This window comes from Corapipo altera, unplaced genomic scaffold (assembly GCF_003945725.1).
Source record: "Corapipo altera isolate COAL_440 unplaced genomic scaffold, ASM394572v1 70, whole genome shotgun sequence".
Lineage (NCBI taxonomy): Eukaryota > Metazoa > Chordata > Aves > Passeriformes > Pipridae > Corapipo > Corapipo altera.
In genome coordinates this window covers 3,834,500-3,859,550 of record NW_020884911.1, presented here as the reverse complement: position 1 = coordinate 3,859,550, position 25,051 = coordinate 3,834,500, and the positions used below count along the sequence as shown (strand labels likewise).

At 45.9% G+C, this 25,051-nt stretch overlaps 1 protein-coding gene across 8 annotated transcripts in view; it reads right to left on the bottom strand.

The window, feature by feature from the left end:
- Window positions 1-10,297: 10,297 nt before the first annotated feature.
- Window positions 10,298-25,051, bottom strand: part of BMP2 (bone morphogenetic protein 2) — a 221,999-nt gene continuing 207,245 nt past the window's right edge. For 7 of the 8 annotated variants that reach the window (XM_027653766.1, XM_027653770.1, XM_027653769.1 and 4 more), the window contains 3 exons: window positions 19,601-20,038; window positions 18,504-18,862; window positions 14,675-16,216 (listed from right to left, as the gene is read on the bottom strand). In XM_027653766.1, the coding sequence (XP_027509567.1) occupies window positions 15,372-16,216; window positions 18,504-18,855 (1,197 nt within the window). In that variant the 5' untranslated portion in view covers window positions 18,856-18,862; window positions 19,601-20,038 and the 3' untranslated portion in view covers window positions 14,675-15,371. Of the gene's footprint in view, window positions 10,431-11,918; window positions 12,079-14,674; window positions 16,217-18,503; window positions 18,863-19,600; window positions 20,039-25,051 lie in introns of those variants that run through there. The other variant, XR_003529376.1, reaches the window with a different exon arrangement.

The window sequence follows — 25,051 nt, the reverse complement described above, 5'->3', positions numbered from 1 at the left end:
GGAGCAACCAAGCTTTGTGATAAACACATTTTGGAGTTTACAGATCTTCCACCAGAAATCTGGGGAGAAACCTTTGGCTGTTTGCTTTGGTACACACACTGCAGGATGGGTTTGTGACAAAAGCCATGAATGTTGCACATCCGAGGCTGGAGTGCGACCTCCCAGAGCTCAGTTACACGTTAACTACGAGAACAATCCCGAGGTGGTTTGGGTTTCCCCATATTTGGCTGAAATGAACCAAAACCAATCCAAAGGCTGTCCCAGTGTGAGCCGGTCCCAGCTGGATTGAGCACTCCTACAGCCGACGTTCCCCTTCAGCGTCACTCAAGTTTGGGAGCTTTGCTTTGGTGACCTGTGGCCTTTCTTTCTTCCCACCCGACTCATTCTTTCTTTCTTTGCTATGTATGTTAATTTGGGGAAAATCATAGCCTAGGGCAACACACCTGACTGCTTCCCACCCCAAAATCATTTACCATTTAATGCACGGTTACATTCATTCTTCTGCCTTTATAGTTCCCTAATGAGCTTGAACTGCAATTAACAAAATGATTGTGTTCACTTTAGTACAATGCACCTGCAAATACCAGGATGGGAAGTCATATTTAAAATACAAAAATACACACAGTATATATTCCAGCAGAAGCCTGATATTCCAGCATGGGCTTGTATTTTAACAGGTGCCAGTGGCTGCCAAATACTTTGCTGTCTTTTTAAAAGATTTTAATTGGTCAAAGATGTCCTTGTATCATCATCTTGTCCATTTGGTGAGAAAAAAAAATAAAAAATACTTTATTTCTCTACTGAAATAATTTCCTATCCTGTTCTGAACAATTTTTGTTGTAAAAGTTCCAGTTAAAGCTACCTTTAAGGTCTCTCCTGTACACACAGAAACTTTTTAACCCATTGTTAGAATTCATTCAAAACTGATATTTATGAGAAAAAAAAATGCCTGCCAGAAATAAATGATCAGTTATTATTTACATTATTTCACTGATATTGGACAGAGTTTCTACAAGTAAATGACACTGATCTGCATACTGAGCACATCTCTTGCCTATACATTTTTGATGATTTGGGGGAGCACAAAAAAAATAACTAGTTTTTTTCTTTGCTTGCCAAATGGAGCACAAACTGGAAACACCATGGTATACACAGGAATGAGAACCTACTACATTAACATTGCTCCATCCACTGCTCTTCCTCACTGTTTTTTCTCTATGTCAAATGCTAAACTGCTCCTGCTGTGAAGAATTTTTTCCTTATATTCAGTCAGATATCCCTTTACTATAATGTGGGGCAGCTCCTCCTCTCCTTCCACTGTGCACCTCTGAGAAGAGTCTGACTCCATCCCCTCTGCACCCTCCTTGTGAGTCATGGCAGGGTGCTAAATCAGTCAGGGTTCCCCACCCCTCCTCATGTGCCACCAGCTCAGCTGCCAACCCACCACAGCTGCTCTGAGCTCTCCCCACTTTGCCAGTATTTCCACCCAAGAGTTCCAAACTGGATGCAGTATTCCAGCGGTATCCTAACAAGCACAAGCAGAGGGAATAGTCAGACCACTCCAGGCAACCCAGCACACAGCTGGTTGTCTTTCCCACAGGAGCCAACTTGCTGACACATTGGATGTGGGTCCACCAGGATTCCCAGCTCCCCAGGTGAGGAGAGGTTACCCCTGCACCTGAGCACAGGGTGTTTCTGGACATTGTAGTCATCTCTTGACCTTGCAGAGATTTTTTTGGCCCACCCTTCCATCTCACTTCTCCAATGGTTCAGGGATCAACTGATGAAGATGTGGAACAGCACCAGCCCCTCAGCAGCCCCTAATCCACCCTGACCAGCCCCAGGGGCTTGTAGGTGCCCCATTTACCTATGAGATCTTTAATTCCTTAATGCACGTCCCACCTCTTCCCTCAAGCTCTGCCACCACGCACAGGGAGCTGGCAGCAGATCTTGCCCATGGAAACCATTGAACACTTGAGCCTTTCCCATGCTTTTCACCACCTGCCACATTCAGCACAAGGCCCACATCTTCCCTGGCCTCCCTTGTGTTACACGCAGAAATAACCTGTTTACACTCCAAAAGCCTCATCAGTTCCAACTCCAGCTGAGCTTCAACTTTCCTAACTCTGTTCCTACATGCCCAGGCAACGTTTCTGTATTCCTCTTTGGTTGCTTGTCCCTGCTTCCACCTCCATACTCTTCCCTTTTGCATGTGAAATCAGTCAGGAGTTCCCCGTTCCGTCAAGCTGGCCTCCTGCTATACCTGCTCAGCATCCTGAACATCAGGATGGACTGTTCCTGTGCTTTGAGGAGGCTGCCCTTGAAGATCAAGCAACTTTCATGGGTCTCTCTGCCCTCCAGGGCAGACTCCCAGCAGATGCTGCTTACCAGTTCCTTGAACAAGCCAAAGTCCACACGCTTGAAGTTTTGAGTGATTATTACATTACTTGCCTTTCCCGCTTCCCTCATGTTCTTAAACAACCATCTCATGACACTGCAGCCAAATCACCCCAAAACAGTTCTTCCTTGTTCAGAAGCAGCAGGTCCAGCCCAGTGTTTCCATCAGTCAGTTCATCCAGCATCAGCATCAAAATGTCGTGCCTCACCTATTCCATAGGTTTCCCAAATTTCTTGTGCCCCAGCACATGCCCTTCCAGGAGGTGTGAGAGGGGTCGTGGTTATCCTGAAAGGGTTTGGCCTACAGTCAGAAAAATGAACCCACTTCTTGATAACCAGCCTGTTGTGTGAGTTAACAGCAGAATATTCCTACTGGGGCTTTGTAAGCCAAGGTCCACCATCGGAAGCACACTGGAGGCTCACAGCTGGAATCCATACCATGTAAATCACAAACACCTTTGAAAGAGGTCCATTTTGACAAATCCCATGGTCTCACTTGTGGAGGATGCCTGGAGTACTTTACACTGTGTAGAAATACAGGCAGTGCAACCCAGAAGTGTTCACTGACAGCCAGTTTGGGGCTGCAGCTGAGCAACACTGGCTCATTTTGGGACCTGGTAAGAAGAGGCGTAACATGACCTACCTGAATGATGAAAGCTCCAAAGCCAGACAGTCCAGAGGGCAAGGCCAGGAAATGAGTAAAGCAAGAAACATTTCTGTACCTTGTGGGCCCAATCCCAGCATCAGTCAATTCCAGTGACTGCCAGGGACTTCAATCCTTTTAAAAATGACAGGATCTGCACAACTGCAGATGAATAGCATTAGGAACCTGACACTGTCTTTTTAATGAACCTGGATACTGGCTGCACCTTTGCTGGTCTATAAATCAGGAGGCAAGTAGCTTTTTGACCTTTAGCCAAATTCCCACTGAGGATGATCTTCCAACCCCCTGAAAGCACAACAAGCAAAAGGCAAACCTGGCTTTCAGTATGAACTGGAGCCTGCAGTTTGCCTGATGATGTAAATGAGTGCCTGCTTTGACTGTGACTCACTCACCCTGTCAGACAGCCCTAATGACTGGCCTGCCCTGGCTCTTCAGCAACAAGGAACTCAGGGCTTCTGCCATCCATGCACCGACTATTAAGACACTCATATCTCTGGGTCATCGACCTCCTTCCTGCGCATCAGACGCTCTCGACTCCCCCTCCAACACCGCCACTGCCACCATCCTTATTTGAGCACCTGATGAATGTTCCTGAACTTATCTTCACAACTGCCACGTGGGATGGATTTCCTCCACGTTCATCATAAAGCAATGATGGGACAGTAAAGGCCAGATTTTTTTTAATGGAATTTGGTTCGAGTTCATGCGAGTTTCAATAAAGCTTTACTTTGAGCTCACAAGCCTTGATTTTGCTTAGTGCTCCTGGAGCTGTCAGACAGAGTTCAGGCCATGCAAAAGTGCCAAGTTTCACACTGTTTTGCACATGAAACCATAAATCCCTGTCCAGAACCCCAGGGGCATGAGGAGGGGGTCGCTGCTCAAAAGGTTCATGAACTTGGATAAAGTCGGGCAGGTATCAGAGTTTGTAACAATGTACTAAATTAAGATCTCTGCAAAAGTTTTTCATAGGCCAAGAATACAAAATAGCTAATAAGAACATGAAGGTTTTGCTGAATCAGGCCATTCTTAAAAAAAAAAAAAAAAAAGACAGCTTTACCACATTTTGCTCTTTATCTTTTTTCAGTTAATTCACTGCATTATTTTCCCCTGGAAAATCCAGAGGCATTATTCTTTAAGGTCATAAAGCAGTTGATATTCTGCAAAATCTTTACAGATGATATTTGCTTGTACATAATACAAAGTAATAATTTGACAGTATTTCTTACCTGCTCACTTTCAGTAAAAAAATTAAATCAAAGTAACAGGAAAATCTTTAGAAATTACAGCTACCTCCTCAAATTCTTTACAGCTCTTGATTGTTAGTTTTCAGTGAAAACCACAACCAGAGTTTTCACTATGTCATTCCTCTGAAGTTTCAGAGCAAAATTTGCTAGTGAACATTCAGAATTCTGAGAATACAGAATTTAGAGTAAAACTGAGGAATAGTTGGTCACCTGTCCTGCAAGCACACAGACAGCACAGTAAAGAAGTCCTTGGCTCATGGTTGCTTTGAATACCAAATTTCAAGGGAAAAGCATACCTTGATGGGCAGATTGGAGAGTTAGTTATGATAAATAACAAGTTACTCCAATGGGAAAGTCAGATTTTCCTGTTTACAGAGCAGGCATTATAAGAAGTCGATGGACAAAGGAGTGGGAATGACTCTGGTTTGATTCATACCAAAGTCACAGAAGCGACTGAATCCATGGAAGCTGTTTGGAGCAGCAGCCATCTCTTTCTTTCATATTTAAATATGAAACCTCATTTCACCACATATTTACCACAGACATATCAATAAGTTTCGTAACAAGCAGGATGAGATGTTGTGACAGCAACACTTGAGTGTTTTGCAGGCAGTTTACAAAGCCCTTTACTCACTGGGTGATGGCCATCCCAGGCCAGTGAGAAACCCAATCCCAGGGCCTTGGAAACATTTCTCTACCCTGGCAGATGTTCTTTTGGGAAAAGCAGTCCCCTCTGGACAGGTATGTCCCTGAGATTCATCACTGGGCTCTGGGAGCAGCATCAACAGTTGCTGAGCACGCATTTCCCTCTCCTGCCTGCCCAGCACACACAACTGACATGACTAAAGAATAGGGAAAAAAATGTAAAATCTGAAGGAACCTTTAATCTCTTCAGTTAAAAAGAAAAAAAAATGCAACCACTTACTAATGGAATGTTAAGATTGTGTATTAAACCCACAAAAGTCAGAAAAGGAAGGAATTAAAGACTCCCTTGGCTCTTTTAACCCTTCCCTCTGCCTGTGTGCAATCCAGGCTTTTCATTACAGTCACATAACACTGGGCAAAGGGACATAACCATAGGTGATGTTAAAGAGGGAGCAGGGCTTGTTATGAAGCACAGAAATGGAAATGTTAATAACTACTCACTTTCATCTTGTAAAAGTTTAAGGTTTACGATTAAAGAATGGCAAGACACTAAAGAAACAGCAGCATGTTGTTATGGAAGTAAATGAAATACTGAAAAAATGAGCTGTTCCTCTCCGTAAATATTTTGGTTGCAGTGGTATTTATCTCCCATGAACTAAAATGAAGGTAATATATCAGAGTAAGTCTCTGCCCACATGTAACAGGCTGTTTGTCCTGCACAGAGCACCCATATCTGAATTCAAAACCCACCCCTGCAAAACTCAACATGCTTCCCCTCATTAAGCTTGGAAGTTCTGTACCTGCTGCATTCTGAGTAGCTGCACACTTCCCAATCCTTAATGCACACATCCCAATCCCTAACACACACATCCCAATCCTTAACACACACATCCTCTTCATAAGCAAGGAAATATTATTATCCTGGTTTTACAAATGAGAATTCTAGGCACAGAGAGATTAAAGCTGAGCATTTCAAAGCATCCCAGTTAATTAAAATGACTGGAAAATGGGTGTCCAAATTGTTTAGATACCTTTGAAGTCTCAGAATAATTATATTGCTCAAGGTCACACAGGGAGTTTATGGCTGACCCACAACTTGAACCCAGATTTCCAGCGTCCCACTCCAGCACCTTAATCACAAAGGCATCTTTGCTTTCCAATTTAATACTGGCCAGACCTGGTCCACATGCAAAGTGGTTCCCAATGGATGAAACCTGTCATTATGCCATATAATGTAGCCATCTATCTCTACCCTGCAGGATAAACAGCAGTGCATTTAGGCATCTCCAAGTTCTTTAAGGTACATATCATTACAAAACACTTGGGAGGCAGGAAGAGCTATTTGAGAATTAGCACACAAGGACAGCGAGAGACTTTTCCAATGGCACATGGCTGAGCAGTTTGCTGTCTCTCCTGTCCTCAGTTTGGTGGCCCCATTCCTCTTTTTCCTGATGCAGTGTTTGACCAGCAGCATTTCCTGTTAAACAGTTTTACCCACCAAAGTTCTCAGCCTGGCTCTGAATTCCACTACCTTTCATGACCTGACCCACTTGACACTACAGCACCAGTGATGCTGGTTTTTGCCATTGAGTTTGGTAAACTACAGCACAAAACAAACCCTCAAAGTTACTCAGAGCAGCACAGAGACTTCAGCAACAGAGCACATGGTGGAGCAGTCCTCTCCCAAAGAAAAAACTCAGAAAGGACCTGTTGGAGAGACCACTCCACACAAAGCAGAATGACACCCACTGGCCTCCCACGCCTCTGGGATTGTTGCATATAAAAGGGCTGTACTTCACAAGCCAGTTTTGATATGCATTAAAAAACCTGGTCCAAATTTCTCCTGAGCATACACTCCAATTAAACACTCCTGTCATTTGGAGCTGCAAGTCGGAAAGCTGCGTTTTCCAAATGCTGATTCCTATCGATGGCACAAAGTCTTCAGGCCTTGGTATGAACAGATGCAGTTACATGAAGCAAAACTTCCCAGATTGGATTCAGTCTCGGGTTCTCCCCAGACACACCAACACCCTCCAGGATGTGAAATGCAATGGAAGACAAAGATCAACATAAAACACGCACACACCTAACACACTGACTTTTTATCATGGAGGTTGCTAATTTCCCATGCTAAGAACAACCTTTGGAACCAAAATGAATTATGCGTCTCATTCCGAGTGCATCAAAGAGCAGACAGCCTTTTTAAAGGAGTCAAGATCACCTCAGCTGTGCTTTTGTTATCTAGCCCAAGGTTAAGGATTTGGCCTTGGGCTAACAATTGGCTCAGAAAACCAGGATCATGTAATGAGAGTTCCAGGAAGAGAGAAAAACCAAAGCTTGGTAAAGGCACACTCTTCAAAGTGTCCCAGTACTTGACCTTCTTTCCCTCCCCCCCCTCAGATGAATGAGGTAAAGAAGAGAGGAACGGAGCCTGAAACCCTGAAGGAAGTACTCACATACAGGAGGAGCTGGAAAGACCTTTCCAGATTCTTCCCAGACACTCACAGAGAAAGGCCTGGCAACAAATTTTCCTCACCACTTCGATGGAAAAGGAGGCAGTAACCCACCGAGCTCAGCGGGCTCAAGAGGAGAAAGCTCTTGCAAGGGGCAATACCTGGTTTATTTTCTTTGATATAAAACAAAAGTTAAGCTGCTTCTGTTTGGAAATTAAACATAAACATTAAAAAAAGGCTAAGACCCTCCAGCAGGCGAGAGCTGCAGTGGCCCCCTGCCAGCAGCATGGCCTGCTGGGTTGTAGGGAGCTCTCTGCAAAATATGGATTTTCGGGGGTTTTCTAATGGATTTTTGTTGGTTGGGTTTTTCTCTCAGGACATGCACACAGGAGTCACAGATCACTTTCTTAATTTTTGCTGCTGACAAAAGCCAGAAGGCTCCACCCACACTCCCAACACCATTTTCCCAGGGCTTGGTCCCTCTCTCCAAGGAACTGGCAGTGGGCACGCTCCAGTAAGCCAGCAGGTGTGCAGGAGCTCTCTCTAAATGACTCTGCCCTCTAGGGTACACTTAGGTTATGTTTTCAAAGATGAAAATCTTTTCATCTGCAAACCTGGGAGACTTCTTTACCCAACACATCAAGAAGTAGTTAACAATTAACTATTTCCAAAAAAAAAAAAAAAAAAAAAAAGGCAAAAAAAAAATAATCACCAGACCAGGAAATATGAATCAATTAGTCTTTGATCCTCCCCTCAGTAATAACATCTAGAACATGGGTTACTGCTAATCCTAAGTAACCAAAAACGTTGATGAACTTTAAAAATACTAGTGGTTAAGAAAAGGAGAACTTCAGTTCTCAGGGTGGAATTCTGAGGCCTCTCCCTAGAGAACGTGAAGAAATTTTCTGTTTAAGAATCTCAGGCTCCCTGGTGTCCTCACGAGATTCCAGCTTTACAGTAACCCTGCTGTCAGTCTGTACACTAAAAGCACTATAATGACACTAGGTTTGTCATTTGTACAGCAGGAATAAAAGAGTAACGATAATGCCAGTATTCTGCAGAACAAAAGTGCTAATTTTTTCACTTAAAGCTACCGGGCCCACCTTTTATTTACAGTGCCAGCGCTGGGAAAACATCTTCCATGTGCACTAGGAATTGGTCCAATAGCAACAGCCTGTGACACCAAAACTGCCTTCATGTTAACATTATGGTGTCAACTAGAAGATCAGGATTCTTCATGAAAATGAACCAAAAAAGCTCTTAAAATGAGAATCTGCTTGTATGTACATTTTTTTCGTTCAAAGTAAGTGAAAATGCAAGCAGAAAGGTTGTGTTAGAATTGTCCTGAAAGTAGAATAATTTAAACACAAAGCCAGAGTGATGTTTATAAGAAATAATACAAACTCTGACCATCTTCCTAATTCCTAAGGAGTCAATAACTTCTTTGGTCTGTGAAGTCCCATATGAAGTTATCAATAAGTCATGAGAAAAATGCAAAAGTCAAGTTTATCATGAAATGAATCATTGTTTCTGGCTGTAAAGCAGAGGCTTTTGGTGCAGTTGCAGTCAGATGGCCCTCCCCCCTTCCTCCTCCCATCACCACTGGCCTTGCAATTAAGCTTCAATATGCCTGTGTGTATATTATTGATGTGGAAACAGCTATTTCCATCACGCCGCAGACATTCTATACTTTTGAAGTCTGTGGTTACAGAGTCATTATTCCATACAACACTTTCCCATCACTGGGGTGTGCAGAATGCCATAAAAAGTGGTTTGTGCAAGTTCCAAGCTACTGGAGTTATGTCAATGGTTACCTTAAATCCATTATTTTCTGTCCATGGTCACCCTGCCCTCTGAGGATTTGCTTTAATAAAAAGGACTGGATTGTCTGAGAACCAAGTGAGGAGAGCTGTGCTGATTTGCAGATCTGGTGGATATTTCCATCTTTTAATCTGCATATTGTTTCCAGGATGATGATGACAGTAATAATAATAGTAGTAGTAATAATAAAAAATAATAATAATAATTTGCTTCTCTTTGTAGTGAAACTGCTGGAGTTGAAGGCTCTGTTTTAATGAGACACACTGAATGAAACAGTGTCCTGCAGTGCAAGAAGTACATGTCAGCTCTCCACTGCCTTGGCATTGTAAGCCAAGCTACAGCACAATATTCATAATTTTCTTGGTGATCTCCCAGAAAAACCTTCTTAATTTAATCTCTAATGGGATTATCAGCCTCATTAAATTGTAAATCTTCCACAGTCCAGCCGTTGTGGGAACCTGAACTTTCATAATGTTATCAATTCACTGCTCTGATCTTTCTACCTGAAGTTCCCTTAGAAGCTTTTAACACTTTGAGCTTCAAAAGCTTGTGGAGTCCTTCTCCACTTCCCTCACCTACCACTTTTTCCCATGAAAATCCCTGCCTTTTTTCAAACTAAAACAACACTGATCTGCTTCTTCCCACCACAGCCCTGACCCAGTGGCTCTGCTCTCATTTCTGGGTGGGTAGCCAAGCACGTGTTGCAGAAGCCCCAGGTGTGAAGGGCAAACCCACCTCTCAGGAGATGAGAGCCAGGCTGGCCCACTGCAGATTCCCTACCCCTGGAGAAGTCCAAGAGCTCTCAGCCTCTGTTCATCCATGGAGGGCAGCACAAGCCCAGGCAGGTATTGCAGCCAAGTGCCTTCACAGCACTATGGAAATACAGATGTAAATGAGCTCTGGCCCTCAGACTTCTGGCAAGTTACAGACACAGTCCCTGGTGTTACGGGGTGTCTCCTGCTGCACCCAGGGGTGCAAGCCTCCAGACCTTCCCAAACTAAGATCCTGCTGAAGGCTGGGACAAACTGCCTCTGTGAAGGACACAGAACCAGGACAAAACCAGTGTACCTGCTTTTCTAAGTGACCACTGCTCAAGGCTCGCGGACGGAACGTTGCTAAATCCTGGAGGGCACTGACACGTGACTAGATTCCAAAAAGAGAGGAAACTCCACCTTAGGAAACCATTACTGCTTGTTGCAGGCAAGGCTGTCAGAAATACAGGTAAGGAAGGATTAGTACTGGAGAGACGGGAAAGAAGTAATCTTAAAATACTTTTTGAATTCTTTTTGTGCCCAAGCAAGGCAAAAGTAGTAGATACACACAGTTACTTTGGCACACATCTGCAAAATCTCTTATGAGAAATAAACAAAAAAATTTGGAGTACAGCAGAGTAAGGTTATGTTCTGAAGGAGCTGGGTTTTCTTCCTTGTATACAGTAGTCTAACAAAATAAAACACTGTTGCTTGTATCCAACACATTCCTTACAGCAGTAACACGTACAGTCCAAGTGTCCTTCTGAACTTAGCTTCTTGTTTCTTTCCTATGTAACTAAAAACCAAAGTGGTTTGTGCCTGTAACAGTCTTTAAAAACACGTTATAATGCCTTTGGCTTTTCATCATTATTTTGAGCAGCTTAAGTCAACTGGAACAAGATTTGTGGTTCTCATGTTGTAAGATCACTACATATCAAGATCTCACAGCAGCAGTCTGCCCTACCAAAAGGGTTGCCTTAATGTAAAGGAGAAGCTAAACATTCCAGATCCATAATTAGATAAATAATACTTCAGGCAAGATATGGCACCTTTAAAAGTGCCTTTTCAGTCTTGGATTTTTCTCTGCTTGTTACTACAGAAACCATCTAGCAACCAAAATCTAACACAGACTCCACCCAAAACAGAGAAAAACAATATAGGCAGAGTAGGCTTTTTCTCCCCCTTTTCCCCCCGCCTTCCCCCTCCTTTTTTTTTTCTTTGAAAGGGTGGGTGAGTGCTAAGGAAAAGTATCTTACTGTGCAAAGGAGAGGAGCATTTTGCATGCAGTTGAAACAGTAAAGCTCTGATTACAGATGGCAGCAATGAAAGCAGGAATGAGTAATGAGCAATGAGAAATGCGTAATGCGGGATGAGGATATAATTTCCACACATCGGCTAAAGAAAGGTTTACACTCTTAAGCAATAAAAACAAACCATTAAGCCAGACCTGCACTGTCAGGAAGTATAAAACAGTTCTTGAAACTCTGCAGTTACTATACAAAAGCTTTTCATAAACTTTTGTTTCCTGATCTTCATAAAACATTAACATCAAGCTGCCATATGGCAATTAGCTGCCTCCTGAAATCAATAAAAAAACAACCAAAAAACCCCCCCAAAAATCTACAGTTTAGGAATAGCTATACAATAAAATAGTTCGATAATTATCCTCCTCTAATAGTGTAGCAAAGTGGGTCTAATATAAATGCAGTCCAGATGAGCTCCTTCTCCAAAGCTGAGAGTACAATAAATCACGTTCCTCTCCAAGCCTCACGGTATGGATGTGAGATCTCAGCTGCCTGGCAGGGGGGAGCAGGTGATGGTCTGCAGCCACCCAAACCCCACAGGAGCAGGAAAGGCCTGGTGCCTGGTTGTGGTGAGCCCAGGTGAGCAGCAGAGCAGCCCCTGCTCGCTGGGAATGGGCAATGCTCTCGGGAGAGCTTACCTCAGCTGACGATCCTCCCGCGTCATTTTTTATGGTGCTGACCACAGAAGTCCAACTGAATTCTGCGCAAAAATTATCAAGCCACTCGACAAAGCTGCTACTGACTCTCAAAAGGACAAGGAGAGATGCTGATCACATTTGTGTTTAGAGAGATGCTTATCTGAAATGCACAAAGGGTGACATTATCTATCACAATCTCTGCCTAGATTATATAAGTGCCTAGAAGCAAAATGTTTAGGGGCTATAAGGTAACAAAGGCGGTTTTGCCTTCAAAATCTTTTGCTTTTTCTCCTCTTAAGAGGAAAAAAAAAAGTACATTTCTCCTTGTAGATTACTATAACACTAGTAAGTACTAAATAACTAAAGTAAGTACTGGAGTGCTGTGGTGACAGCATACCATTAGTATTTAGCATTATTTAGCAGTCATTGTCAGCCTTTTAAAGATGTCAGAAAGCCCAAACCTTTGAGAAGGGCTGTCCAATCATCAGCCCTACCTAAAAGGATTCAGGAACCCAACTCATGTCTAAGAGAATTTTCTACTACTCATCTATGAAAGTTTGTTTTGTTTCTTTTACCTTAAATCCTAAACAAAGTCTTTAGTGCAGCACTCTCAAGTCTCCAACACAGAGAGCGAGGCTAAAGGTTAAGGACTTAAAGATACATTACAAAACTGATTCTGCAGAAATGTACTGACGTGCTGAGCCTGACACAATGCATATTTCCTCCTCAAAATCAGCGTGGAACTGATGATTCTGTGACTAACACTACTCAGTTATAGAAATGCTTACGAGAGCAGGTCTTAATAGGTTTACAACTCTACATTGGCTTCACAGTGTATTTGACTAAGGATGAGAATCTTTGTCAAGCAACAGGAGGTTTAACTTTGTAAGGAATGCAGCATCACGCCATGACCAGCTACTGCTCATGCATAGACAAGTGCCACAGCCAATTTTTTGGAAACAAGATTAGCACCAACGTGTTCTCATGCCTTACAGGACAAGTCAAGCAGTCACCACTCTGTAAAAAGCCTCCCTCAGTCTCGTTACACATGAAGGAGCTGTGAAACTTGAGCCTTGTAACACCGGAGTTGAGGATCTGGTTGGAAGTGCTGTGGGTTCTTTACAGTTTTCAGCGGGTTTGGGATCATACCTTCCCTGCTCATCATCACATTTTCAGCACTTTACACCCAGCTTTCACAGGCTTAGGTTTTACAGTGCACTAACACAGCTGTGACTTGACTGGCACAGCCACACACCACAGTGAACAAATTCTCACATCCTGGGACCGACGCCCTTGCCAAAGCAACAGCCATAAACTCATCCATCACCAGGAAAGGTGGAAGCAAGCAAAAGGCAAGCTAAACTTCCCCACTAAAAATATTAGCCACCAGAATGGCACCAGAAAAACCACCTGGAGGTTGTCCACTCAGTCAACTCATGGGCTACTACGTAGTATCAGCATGACCAACATCAGCTATCTCTCAAAAACAAGCAGAGCCAAACTGCAGAGTGATGGACTGTTCTCTAATAGCCGTTAAAAATACTGCTGGTACAAAGAAATACATAAGTTTTTATCTCGCCACAGCAGCTTACAGTCTAAGGTATTTTTAAGCTCACAAGATAAAAAGTGGAGGCAGCCAATAGGAAATCAGATTTTCTCTCCTATCCTCTGTACCCACTGATTTTTGTGAAGATTAGCAGCAGAGAGCTGTTCTACAAGAAGACCTGCTGATCAAGTTAGCCTTTCTGATCATCTCATCTATTTAGTACCTTTGCTGCAGCCCAGATGATTCTGGTAAAAAAAAAAAAAAAAGGAAAGAAGGAAAGATTCTGGGGAGAGCCATGAGAAAGAAAAGGGTTTTGTTAATAAGAAGTAAGAGGCCCAAATCAGAGATCCCCAGAGTTGACTTAGAAAGGTCTCTAAAGGGCCCATTGCACATATGGCTTTAGGACTTGCTGCCTCAGTTCATCAAACTCAGAAGTGGATCCACACCAGAGCTCAAGGGGACGACCAAGAAGCCCATTTAAGCCACTTTCCCCCTCTGCTATTTCAGCTCAGCTTCCCCAGTGACCTGACTGCCAGACCAGGCTTGTACCACACTACAGGCACCATCAGGAGCAGCTTTGATGCTGTGTCTGCCAACTGCAAATCACGCCTTTGCCCCTCACAGGAAGGATTTAAAAAGCAAAAAAGATGCAACCACAAGTTGCTCTTGTGATGGCTGCACAAGAGAACCGTTTTTTTTATAGGCTGGACTTTTCAGAAAGAAATAACAGAGTTCTATGATTTATTATCTGCAATAGATTTAAACATTCGGGAAGAAAAAAAAAAAAAGGTTTCAAACACAAAACCCTGGAAATGAAGAGATGCTAATCTGCCAAAGAGCAAACCCATCAGCTGAGGTTAGAGAGGAGGCTGCACATGACAACAGCTCACTGTATGTAGGGCAAAAATTGCAGATTAACTTCACTATAACACTCCACAGAAGTGAGCTCTCCTCTGAGGTGAGGAAGTATGCAATGCTTTTCCAACTGTTAAAGACAAGGGCTGGTACAAATAAGGTTAAGTATTCCTCTTTAGAATAGATAATCACAGGAAAAAAAGGATGACATTTTAGCTTTTATTATTTTATATTTGGCCAGGACTTTTAAAGGAAGGACTTTTAAAGGAAACATCAAACATTCACTTTTCTGTAGGTCTAGAAAGGATTCAGACTTCCCCCACCCCCGCCTCCCATAGGATTTCTATTGGCCCTTCTTATATTCACGCCGCAAATTAGTTGGGAATAGCAGTATTTATACTAGATCAGCAATGTCTGGTTCTTATCCAAATGTTCCACCTAAAGAGGATGCCAGTTCTCATGGATTGGACAGCCCACCCTGCAGCATTCCTGAGAATTGTACAATATAATCTTGAAAGTCAGCAGAGTGGATTATCCACTTTTTTCTGGACTTGAACTTGTGACCTTAACAGTAGCACAGCAGAAAGCAAATGTGCTATGCACTTTGCCATAGTAACCTTCCATGTATTCTTTTCAACTTAAATACACACAATTGAAACAGCTACAATTTTGGAAAATTATGTACAAACCCTATATTTTTTTCTTTTTTGATTACATATAAATACAAATTAGCTATTCTTCTAAAAAGTGGTTATAATAGTAAATAAATACAAAATAAGAATCTGACCATTATACTTCATGTGCTGGGGTTAAACCCATATAAAATGTACAACTAAAATACATTTAAAATCTTTAAAGGAATATTTCTCTGATTAAAATATTTGTTTTCCCAACTTTTTCGTAGACATAAATATATTTTCAAAATAGTTGTGTTTTTTTTTCTTTCCATTTCATTACATAAATAAAGTCTTCATTGGGAAATATTAAAGTGTCAGCTATTTCTTTTTTTTTTTTTTTTTTTTTTTAGATTTTTTTTAATTTATTTTCTGTTTTCAGCGGCACCCACAACCCTCCACGACCATATCTTGGTAGTTCTTTAATACAACTTTTTCATTTTCATCAAGGTAGAGCATGGAAATAGCACTCAGTTCTGTCGGCACACAGCAAGCCTTGGGGATTTTGGAATTCACTGAATTGACCAAAGTCTGAACAATGGCATGGTTTGTTGAGTTTAGATGGTCTGCCAGTGGAAAAGGACATTCCCCATGGCAGTAAAAGGCACTATACCCCGGCGGGGCCACAATCCAGTCATTCCACCCCACATCATTGAAGTCCACATATAACGGATGCCTTTTGCAACTGTATTTGTGGCGTTTACGCTGTTTGTGTTTCGCTTGACGCTTTTCTCTCTTATGGAGCGGGTGTCCCTTGCCATCATGCCCAAACGTTACTAACAATGGCCTGAGCTGAGACCAGCTATCTTCATCCTGATGTAAAGACCTGCTAATCCTAACGTGCCTCTTGGAGGCACTGTTCTCTTTGTCCAAGTGAACCACCTCTACCACAAACCCATGATTAGGTTGTCCATGTGCAATCCACCTCAAAACAGCGGGCGTTACATCAAAACTTTCCCATTTACTTGCATTATGATGCACCAACCTGGTGTCCAAAAGTCTTGTGACAGGGTCCTTAGAGGTGGCTGTGGCTGGCTTTATAATTTCATAAATATTAATACGGTGATGGTAGCTGCTGTTGTTCTCAAAGGCTCCGTGCACCTGTTGCCGAAAAATCTGGAGTTCAGCTGAGGTGATAGACTCCTCGTTAGGGATGGAAGTTAAATTAAAGAAGAAACGCCGTGATGTTTTCCCACTCGTTTCTGGCAGTTCTTCCAAAACTTCTAATGTGATTAAACAGGGAAAATAAAAAAAAAATAAAAAAAAGAGAGAAAAAAGGAAAAAAAAAATCAGGAACTGAGACAAGCAACCAAACCCCCTCAAGACAAGTTGCTGTTGGCAGCCTCCAAATGACAGCTAACACATGTGGCACGCAAGATCTGAAAGACTTTCCAGCAGAAAATATCGTCACCCTTGTCTTTCTGTTTGTCTTGCAAGCACATATAGCATCAAGTCAAAAATGCTTCATTCATTGTTACACATTTGGATTGAATACTGGTGCCCTTTGCGTTCCACGTGCTTATCATAAGTGGCAAGAAATTTTGAATTAATTTGGAATTCAAGGATGGGGAGAGAAAACCCAAGCCCTATAGTTAGTGGGGAACCATTAAGAACAGTTGAGGACTTTGGGTAACTATTGCATTTCTGCTTTTTTCAAGAATACAGCTCTAACATCAATCCCTTAAACTCTATTCTGAAAAACATTACTCTGCAATTTAGGTGACTAACAAAGCTAAACTTATGGATTTTTGTATCTTTAGTTAGAGACTGTGAACTCAGCATCTGTAATGGTACTTTACAAAGTACACCCTAGTATTTACCCAAAAGGGCCATAAAGAACAGCGGGAAGATTCAACTATGAAAAAAAAAAGAGGTGGATGGTAAAGGGATAGCGAAAGTCACCTCCAAACAACAAGTTTTCAAAACCACCACAAACAAAAATTCAAGAAGTCACTAAACCCCAGGCCATTCTCACTTTTGAGTCAACAAATTACTGAATGGAGCTCCAGAGGGAGTAAAACATACCTAGGGCTGCTAAGAAGTACGTTGTTGCTACAGACATTGAAGAAATTAGAAGTATTTGCCAAAACAAAGCTCCCTCAAGTCATGGTTTTTAATTGTGGTGCTAAGCATGCTGGAGAAAAAAAAAAATCACTTTCTAAGGGGAAGGCATAACTGCTGTCAGCAGTTCTCAGTCATGCAACCATTCCCCATTGAATCCACTACAACTTTTTGCATAAGGTAAGACTCACTCTTAGTATTTCAGGAGCAGACAAACACCTGTAAATATGCAGGTGTCTTGAATGGTCACTAGACAAGTTTATGCTTTCAAGAAGCCACTAATAAAGAGTGAGAACTCAGTGAGAAAATGGGAGCCACGCTTTCTAAACTTTGTGAAAGTTACAAAATTGCTTTCCTAACAAAACCAGCCCTTGCTGTAACAGTACGACTACTTCAAACTGCAGATTTTTACATTTGCCTAAACATTATCAACTTTGCCCTTTCAGCTCTTCTCTGGGTCAGCCCCTTGCCTACCATACTTGGGTTTAATGGGAATGACCCACACACTGGCTTTTCCCCATTTACTGCCAGGTGTTTACTTCCCATGCAGGGAAACACTGAAGAGGAGAGGTTAGATTTCATCATTCATCTCCTTTCTCTCGACAAGGCTTTCCATTAAACAGCACATCCACTTCTCTGAGGCCACCTCCTTCATCCATCAGAAACTGAAATACTAATAGATTTCTTTTCTTGACACAGTTTCATGCTAAAAGCATGGGAAAACTGCACTTTCATTACTTTTGCAGCGGGGCCACTGCATGCCAACACCGGAGGCCAGCAGCCAGGAACAATTACAACCCGGGGAAACGTTTCCCAAAAAGCACGTGAGCGACACGTGCCCCACGGGCCTCCCCGTGCCGTGGCTGATGCCACAGCCACTATTTTGGCTACAAGAGCCGGAAAACGCACCCGAATGCTGAGTAGGGCCCGTTTCAGAGGGTCGGCTGCCTCGGTGGGCTGCAGGTGAGGAGGGGCTGCAGAGGTGCTGCTGGAGGCACCGCAGATGAGAGCCAAACCCCGGGGAGCCGTAGCGTGAGTCCGGCTACATCGCTCCTCGACGGCAACGCCGGAGGAGGTCGCGATTGATTGTCTCATTGATCTCTCACGGGGATTAGATAAGGATTAGAAACCTCCGCAGCGGCCCGGCTCAGCCGCGCATTAAGGAGCCTTTGCTGCTTTCCAGCCTCGCAGGAGAGCGGCGCTCTGTGGGAACGCTTAACGCGGAGCGGGTTTAGCGGGAAAAGCCAATAAACGGGAGCGCCCCGTCGGGCGGGGAGAAGGGAGGCAAAAGCTCCTCAGCAGAGCCCGTCGGGCATCGCGCCCATCCAGGAGCGCCCGTGCCCCGCGCGAACCCCGCGGTACCGGCGGGAGGAATCCGCCCCCCGCTCCTCCTCCAGCCCTGCCCTGCCCTCCGCTCCCGCAGCCCGCCGAGCCCTGGCCCGCCCGTACCTTCGTGGTGGAAGCTGCGGACAGTGTTGGCGCGGCTCGCCGCCCGCTCCAGCGGGAAGCCGAGCGCCGGCGGCTGCCCCAGCTGCTGCCCCGCGTGCAGGCGGTAGAGGTCCAGCATGTAGGGCGGGATGACGACGTCCTTGCCGGGGCTGGGCCGCCGCTTCAGCCCGAACATGTGGAGCAGGCGCAGCTCGAACTCGCTGAGCAGGTCCTCGGGGCGCTGCGCGGCCGAGGCGGCGCGGCCCGGCTCGATGAAGCGCCGCCGACCCACCTCCGGCATGAGCCCGGCCGCGCCGCCCAGCAGCGCCTGGCACAGCAGCAGCGCCAGGAGGGAGCGGGTCACGGCAACCATGATCAACCTGCGCGGAGGAGGAGGAGGAGGCGATGGGAGCCAGTCAGCGCGGACACCGCGCCGGGGGAAGGGGGGGACGGGCGGGCTCGGTCCGCAGGTGGGACCCAGCCCGGCGCCGGGCCATGGCCGGCGGAGCCCCCCCAGGGGCCGCTTCAGGTGCGCGGCGGCACCGAAAGCCCCGTGGCAGGAGATCAAAGCGAGCGCGGCGGCCGGGCCGGGCCGGGGAGCGGAGCGGGGCGCTCCGCAACAAAGGAGCGCGGAGGTGAAGGGGAGGAGGGGGCGCAGGTGTGCCCCGGGCCGGGCCCGGCACCGCTCCGCCGGCAGGGGAAGGGGCGGCTGCCCAGCCCAGCAAAGCGACCTCCCCGCTGCGCTCCCGTCCCGACCCCCGGGCTCCCCCCCGACGTCCCGCCGAGCCGAGCCGCGGGGGCTCGGGGCCGGCTCCGCTCCTCCCGCGGCGGGGCAGCGGCTTCCCCCAACGGAGGGAAAAGGAAAGTTATTTTCCCTCCGTGGAGTGAAAAAAGGGGAAGGAGGAAAGTAAAAATCCTGCTACGTCCTCAGCCAAACCCACTGGCTGATATTCTCCCCCTTGAAAATCTGGGCTGGATTATTATAATAACAATAATAGCAGTTATGATTAGTGTCCCGTCCCCCCTCTCTCTTCCAGAGCGCTAGCACCTCCGCCGTGGCCCACGGAGTCATCCTGCGGAGAAGGCTTTCAGCGGATCTGCGACCGCCGGAGCTATACCTGTGTGCAGCAGCAGGGGTTGTGTCTGCAGGAGGGTGTTCTGCTCTCGGGGTGTTTTTCCCGCATCACTTGGTGTTACTCCAAACTTCGCTGCTGCTCCTCTACAGCTGCCGAGCAGAAAACAGAAGTTCCCTGAAGTACAGTCCGCCTCGGAAACATACTTTTAGCAGCTGGTTGAGGAGGCAGAAGGCAAGTCCCGGCCAGGGAAAAGGCTTCTCCCTTTTAAAAGCAGCGATCGAAAAGTTGTTGCTTCTTCTTTTTCTTCGTCCTCCTCCTCGCCTGTGTGCGTGTGCCTGCCCGTGAATGGGTCCCTACGTGTCTACGGAGTTAAAACGCTCCTTTTAAAAAATGTCCTTTGCATCACGCTTATCAGACAGATGGTCATTTACCGAGATTCCCGCAGCAACATCAAGATGAAGTTTGACTTGTCTCCGCTCCCTTAAAAAAGAAAGGAAAAAGGAGGGAGGAGGGTAAATAAAAGGGGGAAAAAAAAAAAAAAAGGGTGGGGAGCCGCCCGCCGCCGTCCCGCGTGGAGCGGCCGCGTTAGGGCAGCGCGCCGGGCTCCCCGCCGGCCCCGCACCGCACCATGGCCGGGGGTGGCCGCCCGCCGCCGCCGCCGGGGCTTTTTGTTGCGCGGCGATGTCACGACCCCGGAGGCTCGGGGGCCCGCGCCAATCACAGCCGCCCTGTGGGAGCGGGCTGCGGCCCCGCACGGCTTTTAAAGGAGACGCCGCCTCCCTCCCTCGCTCCTTCCCTCCCTCCTCCCTCGCCCGCTCCCTCCCTCGCCGCGGCTGCCGCCCGCGCCCGGGTCGCAGTGCCGCCGGGGCGAGAGATGGGGCGGGCGGCTGTCCCGTTAAACCGCGGTACCGGCGGCTGATCCGATGCGGGAAGACCCCCAGCCGGGCCGGTCCCTTGCCCCACTCCGTGCGGCCGTGCCGGAGCGGGACGCGGGACCGGGTCGAACAATGCCCCATTGTAGAACCCCGAGTGCTCCGCCGCCGCAAATCGGATTAGCGCCGTGCCCCGGACTGCCGGGGTGGTAAGGTGTGAAGGTCACGTAAGGTACCGGGAGAATCCCGGTGCTTTAAAACCACTTCAAGTATATATATATCTCCTTATTTATTATTCTCCCTTCGCCAGCGCGCGGAGCCCGCTGCCCGAGCCGGGGGCGAAGGCTGGAAGCCCGGGGGGTTTCCTCGCTCTCTCGTCCCCTCAAGAGAAGCGCCCGGGCTCGGGAGGAGCCTCCTCCCGCAGCGCTGCTGCGGCGCACCCGATGCGGGCTCAGCCCCGGGCGGGCGGCGGAGGGTTGGGTTGAGTTGGGTGATTTTTTTTTTTTTTTTTTTTTTTTTTAAGATGTGGCTGCCCTCCAGTGGTGGAACGGCGGCGGATCGCCGGCTCCGGCACGGCAACCTCGGCACAAACCACCCGCTGCCGCCCCGCACCTGCCCGGGGCTGAGCCGCGCTCCCTGCGGGGCCGGGCCCTCCCGTGCCCACGCCGGTGCTCCCCGGGCTGCAGCCCCGACCGCCTGTGGTGGGCCCGGCATCGCACAGCGGTAGCATGGGTGAAGAAGGCAGGTCCTGCTCGCTGGGATCTGGCTTCTAATCCTAGCTGCATCCCTCGTTCCCTTTCCTGATATTGCAAATATCCTGATACAATGGGTAGCTCGGTGGGGACGCGTCCCTCGCCCCCATCCCTTGTTTGTCTGCTCGGGCTCTGCGGCAGGGCCTGGCCCTTGCAAAGGTATGCGGTACCCAGCAATTTAGGGTCCTCATCAAAGCCACAGCCATCGAGTCACCGTCACTAGCTGGGGTACTGGTGCCTTCCCGGCAAGGCGAGTGCTCTGCACTGCACCTTCTCTTCCCAACACCTCGCGGGGGCTTCATTTGCAAAAGGCACAGCCAGCCTGTGCCACCTTGAATTCCAGCGGAGGAGGACTTAAAACAGTAACAACTGAGACAGCTCCATTACCAGCTCCTCCTTTGGGAGCGGCCCTTTCCCTCCACTTTCAGCCTAGGAAAACCACTGATCTGAGGCAGGAATTCAGCACATTTGAACTGGAATAATTCCTCCCGTGGACCTTCTTCCCTTCGGTTTCCTGTCACATTAGAGTGATTTCAGCTACTCTGGTGAAACATCACTGCAGGATGAGGAGCTCACCCCAGGAGTTACACACCAGAGTAATTGAAGAGCTGGTAAAGCTCCTTCACACCAACAGCTCCCAACACTTGCTAATCTGATTTGCACTCATGGTGGGAGAAGGGACACAGAGTGAGGTGAAATCCTTCAGAAATTTAGTTATTTTTCCGTTGCATTCCAGCACAGATAATGTTTAATTTTATGACTTCCTGCAAGTCTTTAGCATGAACTGAAGGTTCATGCAGTGTGACTTCAGGGTATGCCAATTATGTAAATCAGCACTAAAATAACAATGGCAATGTAGTTTACACATCACTGACATTAAATGAGCACTTCAACTTCTAATTGCCATTCCAGTTCAATCTTAGTGGGTCATGCCAGGAAAAAGTCATTTCTTGCCTCAACACTTACTCCCTGTGCCTGGAGCATAGGCTGTACTGTATGCCCAGCTCTGCATTATCTCCAGGAGCTTTCTATATTAGGATGATGAGCCTTAGAAGGGAGAAATGTGTTTGTGGTTGTTCTGGAAGCCCACATATCCTCTGATCTGATATCAACAGGGTCTTGTAGGTTTGCCCCTCTCTAATTTCAAATATAAATAGGCTCTCACAGTCTTTCTCTTGGCCACACAACACATTTCCCTTCTACTTTGCCATCTCTCAGTCTATCTACATCGGGAGCTGCTGGGACAGCAATTCTGCCTTCCCATCTGTTTCCCTGAGGTCCCAAAAGACAACACCAAAGCACTTACAACATGTTCCCTGAATGCACTGGCACCCACACCAAAGCCTCAGCCATGCCCCACCACACAAAGATTACTCACCAAGGCAGATCTGGTTCCCTTCCAGCCTGTACCCTGGTGAATATGAGGAATAAGGCCCTCAGTATATCATCCATGAAGGTTTGGTTGTGGTTTGTGCCTCCTCACTGACTAAATACTGCCTTTGACTATTGTGCTCAGGCCTGTTGTGCTGCATCACCCCAGCACACCTGAGCTCACCAGCTGAGAAGCATCTTCATCATGACAGAGAGCATTAGACACGGGTATATGTAGGTTCACTGAACACAGCACTGGCTCTGCGGAGCCAAACATGCCTGGCAGTGCCCACCCAGACTTACAGCTCCTCAAATGAGCCCTTGTCCCCTTCCCACCCCTAGAGTTGTGCAGCAGCACCTGAGATAAAGAAACCAAAGCTCAACCTCCTTTCCTGGTGCTGTTATTCCTCACAAGCTCTGTGAAACCAAGGAGTTGAGCAGTACCTCAGCTAAAGATCCAGCCCCAGCACAGCAGGCTCCCACAATGGCATTTCCTTTTACAGTTACTTTCAGATCAATCCTGCTCTTCAGCTCAACTCCTGCCAGGGAGACAAACCACCATTTACGCTGAAAAGATCTAGTTGCACACCTGAGTGTGCATATTTGATAATGTCCTTTGTGAAACTTCGCTTCCCTGCTCCTGAACTTTGTATAGGTAACTACACTGATTCATCTCTTTCTTCTTTTCCATGTGCACCCTATTTTTATTTGGTATATATTTCTTTTAGTGTTTTTTTTCAGGGGTGTTTAGCCAGTAAATACTCAATTAGCAGCACCTGCTGCTAATATGCTGCTAATGATTCAGATCCAGGTGTTCCTGTCCAGGACCCAAACACAGCTGATAGGTATCAACTTCAGTTGTTGTTGGGGTTTCCTAGTAAAATGATAAAAAAGTATCTAAATAAGGCTAGGTTTTACAACGTGGTGAGTTCCTTTTTCAATAGTAGTGAGGGAAAGAAGGAAATCTTTTTTCTCTCAGCACTTTTTCTTACAAACCCTGTACCAAATCACATTTATACACTGTTATCCTGTAGCGGGTTTTTTCCAACCTGGTTAAATCACAACCATCATTGCAGATAGGCAGAACACTTCAGCTGGAAGACCTAGGTGAGAAAGTCTCACTGGGGTTGGTAGCCACAACTTGTAACCCTTAACAAAACTACCTAATTTCTGGTCTGGTTAGAGACATGGATCTGCAGAAACACATCGCTCTCTGCACATTGATGCTCAACAGTGTCCCTCCTCACTTCAGCAGCCCCGTTAGACCAACGCTGAGCACTTCTGAGAATTCCCAGTTTAGCCCGCTGTCCCCTGGATATGATAAGTAAGTGAGACGTGAAATATTAATAGCAGTGAGAGTTTTTTATAGATTTTGCACATTTTAGTGAATAAACCTCTTGATAAAACTCTGTGCTGAAGTACGAAACATATACACGGTACAGCACCAAGGGCGACTGCTGAGAATGAGTTAAGATGTGTTAGTGATGTTGAGGTTTTGCCTTTGTAACGGGTGGAGATTATCTGAAGGCTTTTCTGTTCCTGAGCTGTGCTTCCTGTTGGCATCTGTGTGAATATGATGTGTGGCCACTCTTTAAAACATTACTTAATACTGTTTTCTGAAGACATATTTGTCTTCTGGTGGTTTGTCTTTTAACATCTATCAGCAGCCTGTGCTGCACAGCCTGTCTCCTGTTCCGTGAAGGATGGATTCTCACCCGAGAAGATGATTTACAAGAGGTTGATTTGTTTTTGCAGAGGGGAAAGGCAGCTTATTCAGAAATGTCTATTTCTTTCTTATTCACCTTTGCTGAAATCTGGCAGCCCTTCAAAGCTATTGCTCTGAGTCTCAATTTCATTCATCAAATCTCAGCTCTTTCCATCATAGAGGCAGGAAAATTGGAATTTATCAGGAAATACAATGCAGGCCCAGGATTTTCTACATTTCCAGTATGTCTCCACTGAATCGTGAATGATAACGGTTGCTCCCAAGTTTGTTAGATGTTAGATCTGCAAATAAAGGCTGCAGCAACCAGTTCACATGGCTGTGCAGCTTTGACAAATTCCTACAATTTGTCATAGAATTACTGGGGAGAGAAGAAAAAGGGAGCCTAACATGATAACCTTTTCTTTTACTGTTTTCCCATTGATGCTACAAAGTTCCAGATTTCAAAATCCAGCATTTGACATGTGGCTTTCATCATCAAGAGGTGAAAATGCCATAACATGTTGGTACAGGGGATGCCAACTATTCTGGTCAGAAAATTCAGAGCAAAGCAGGATTTTTTAATTATATAAGTCTTGTTAGGAAGACCCCCAAAAAAATGGAAATGGCTGCGTCACAGATGGTCCACTTCAGGAGCTTAGAATTTCATCACTGCAGAGATGACGTCAAGCAAAATGGAGGATAAAATAAAGTTACGCATATTGCCTTAAGAAGTGCATATTTTAGCAGTGAAACTGGATAATGTTTTGCAATTAAAATAAAATAAAGGCAAGCG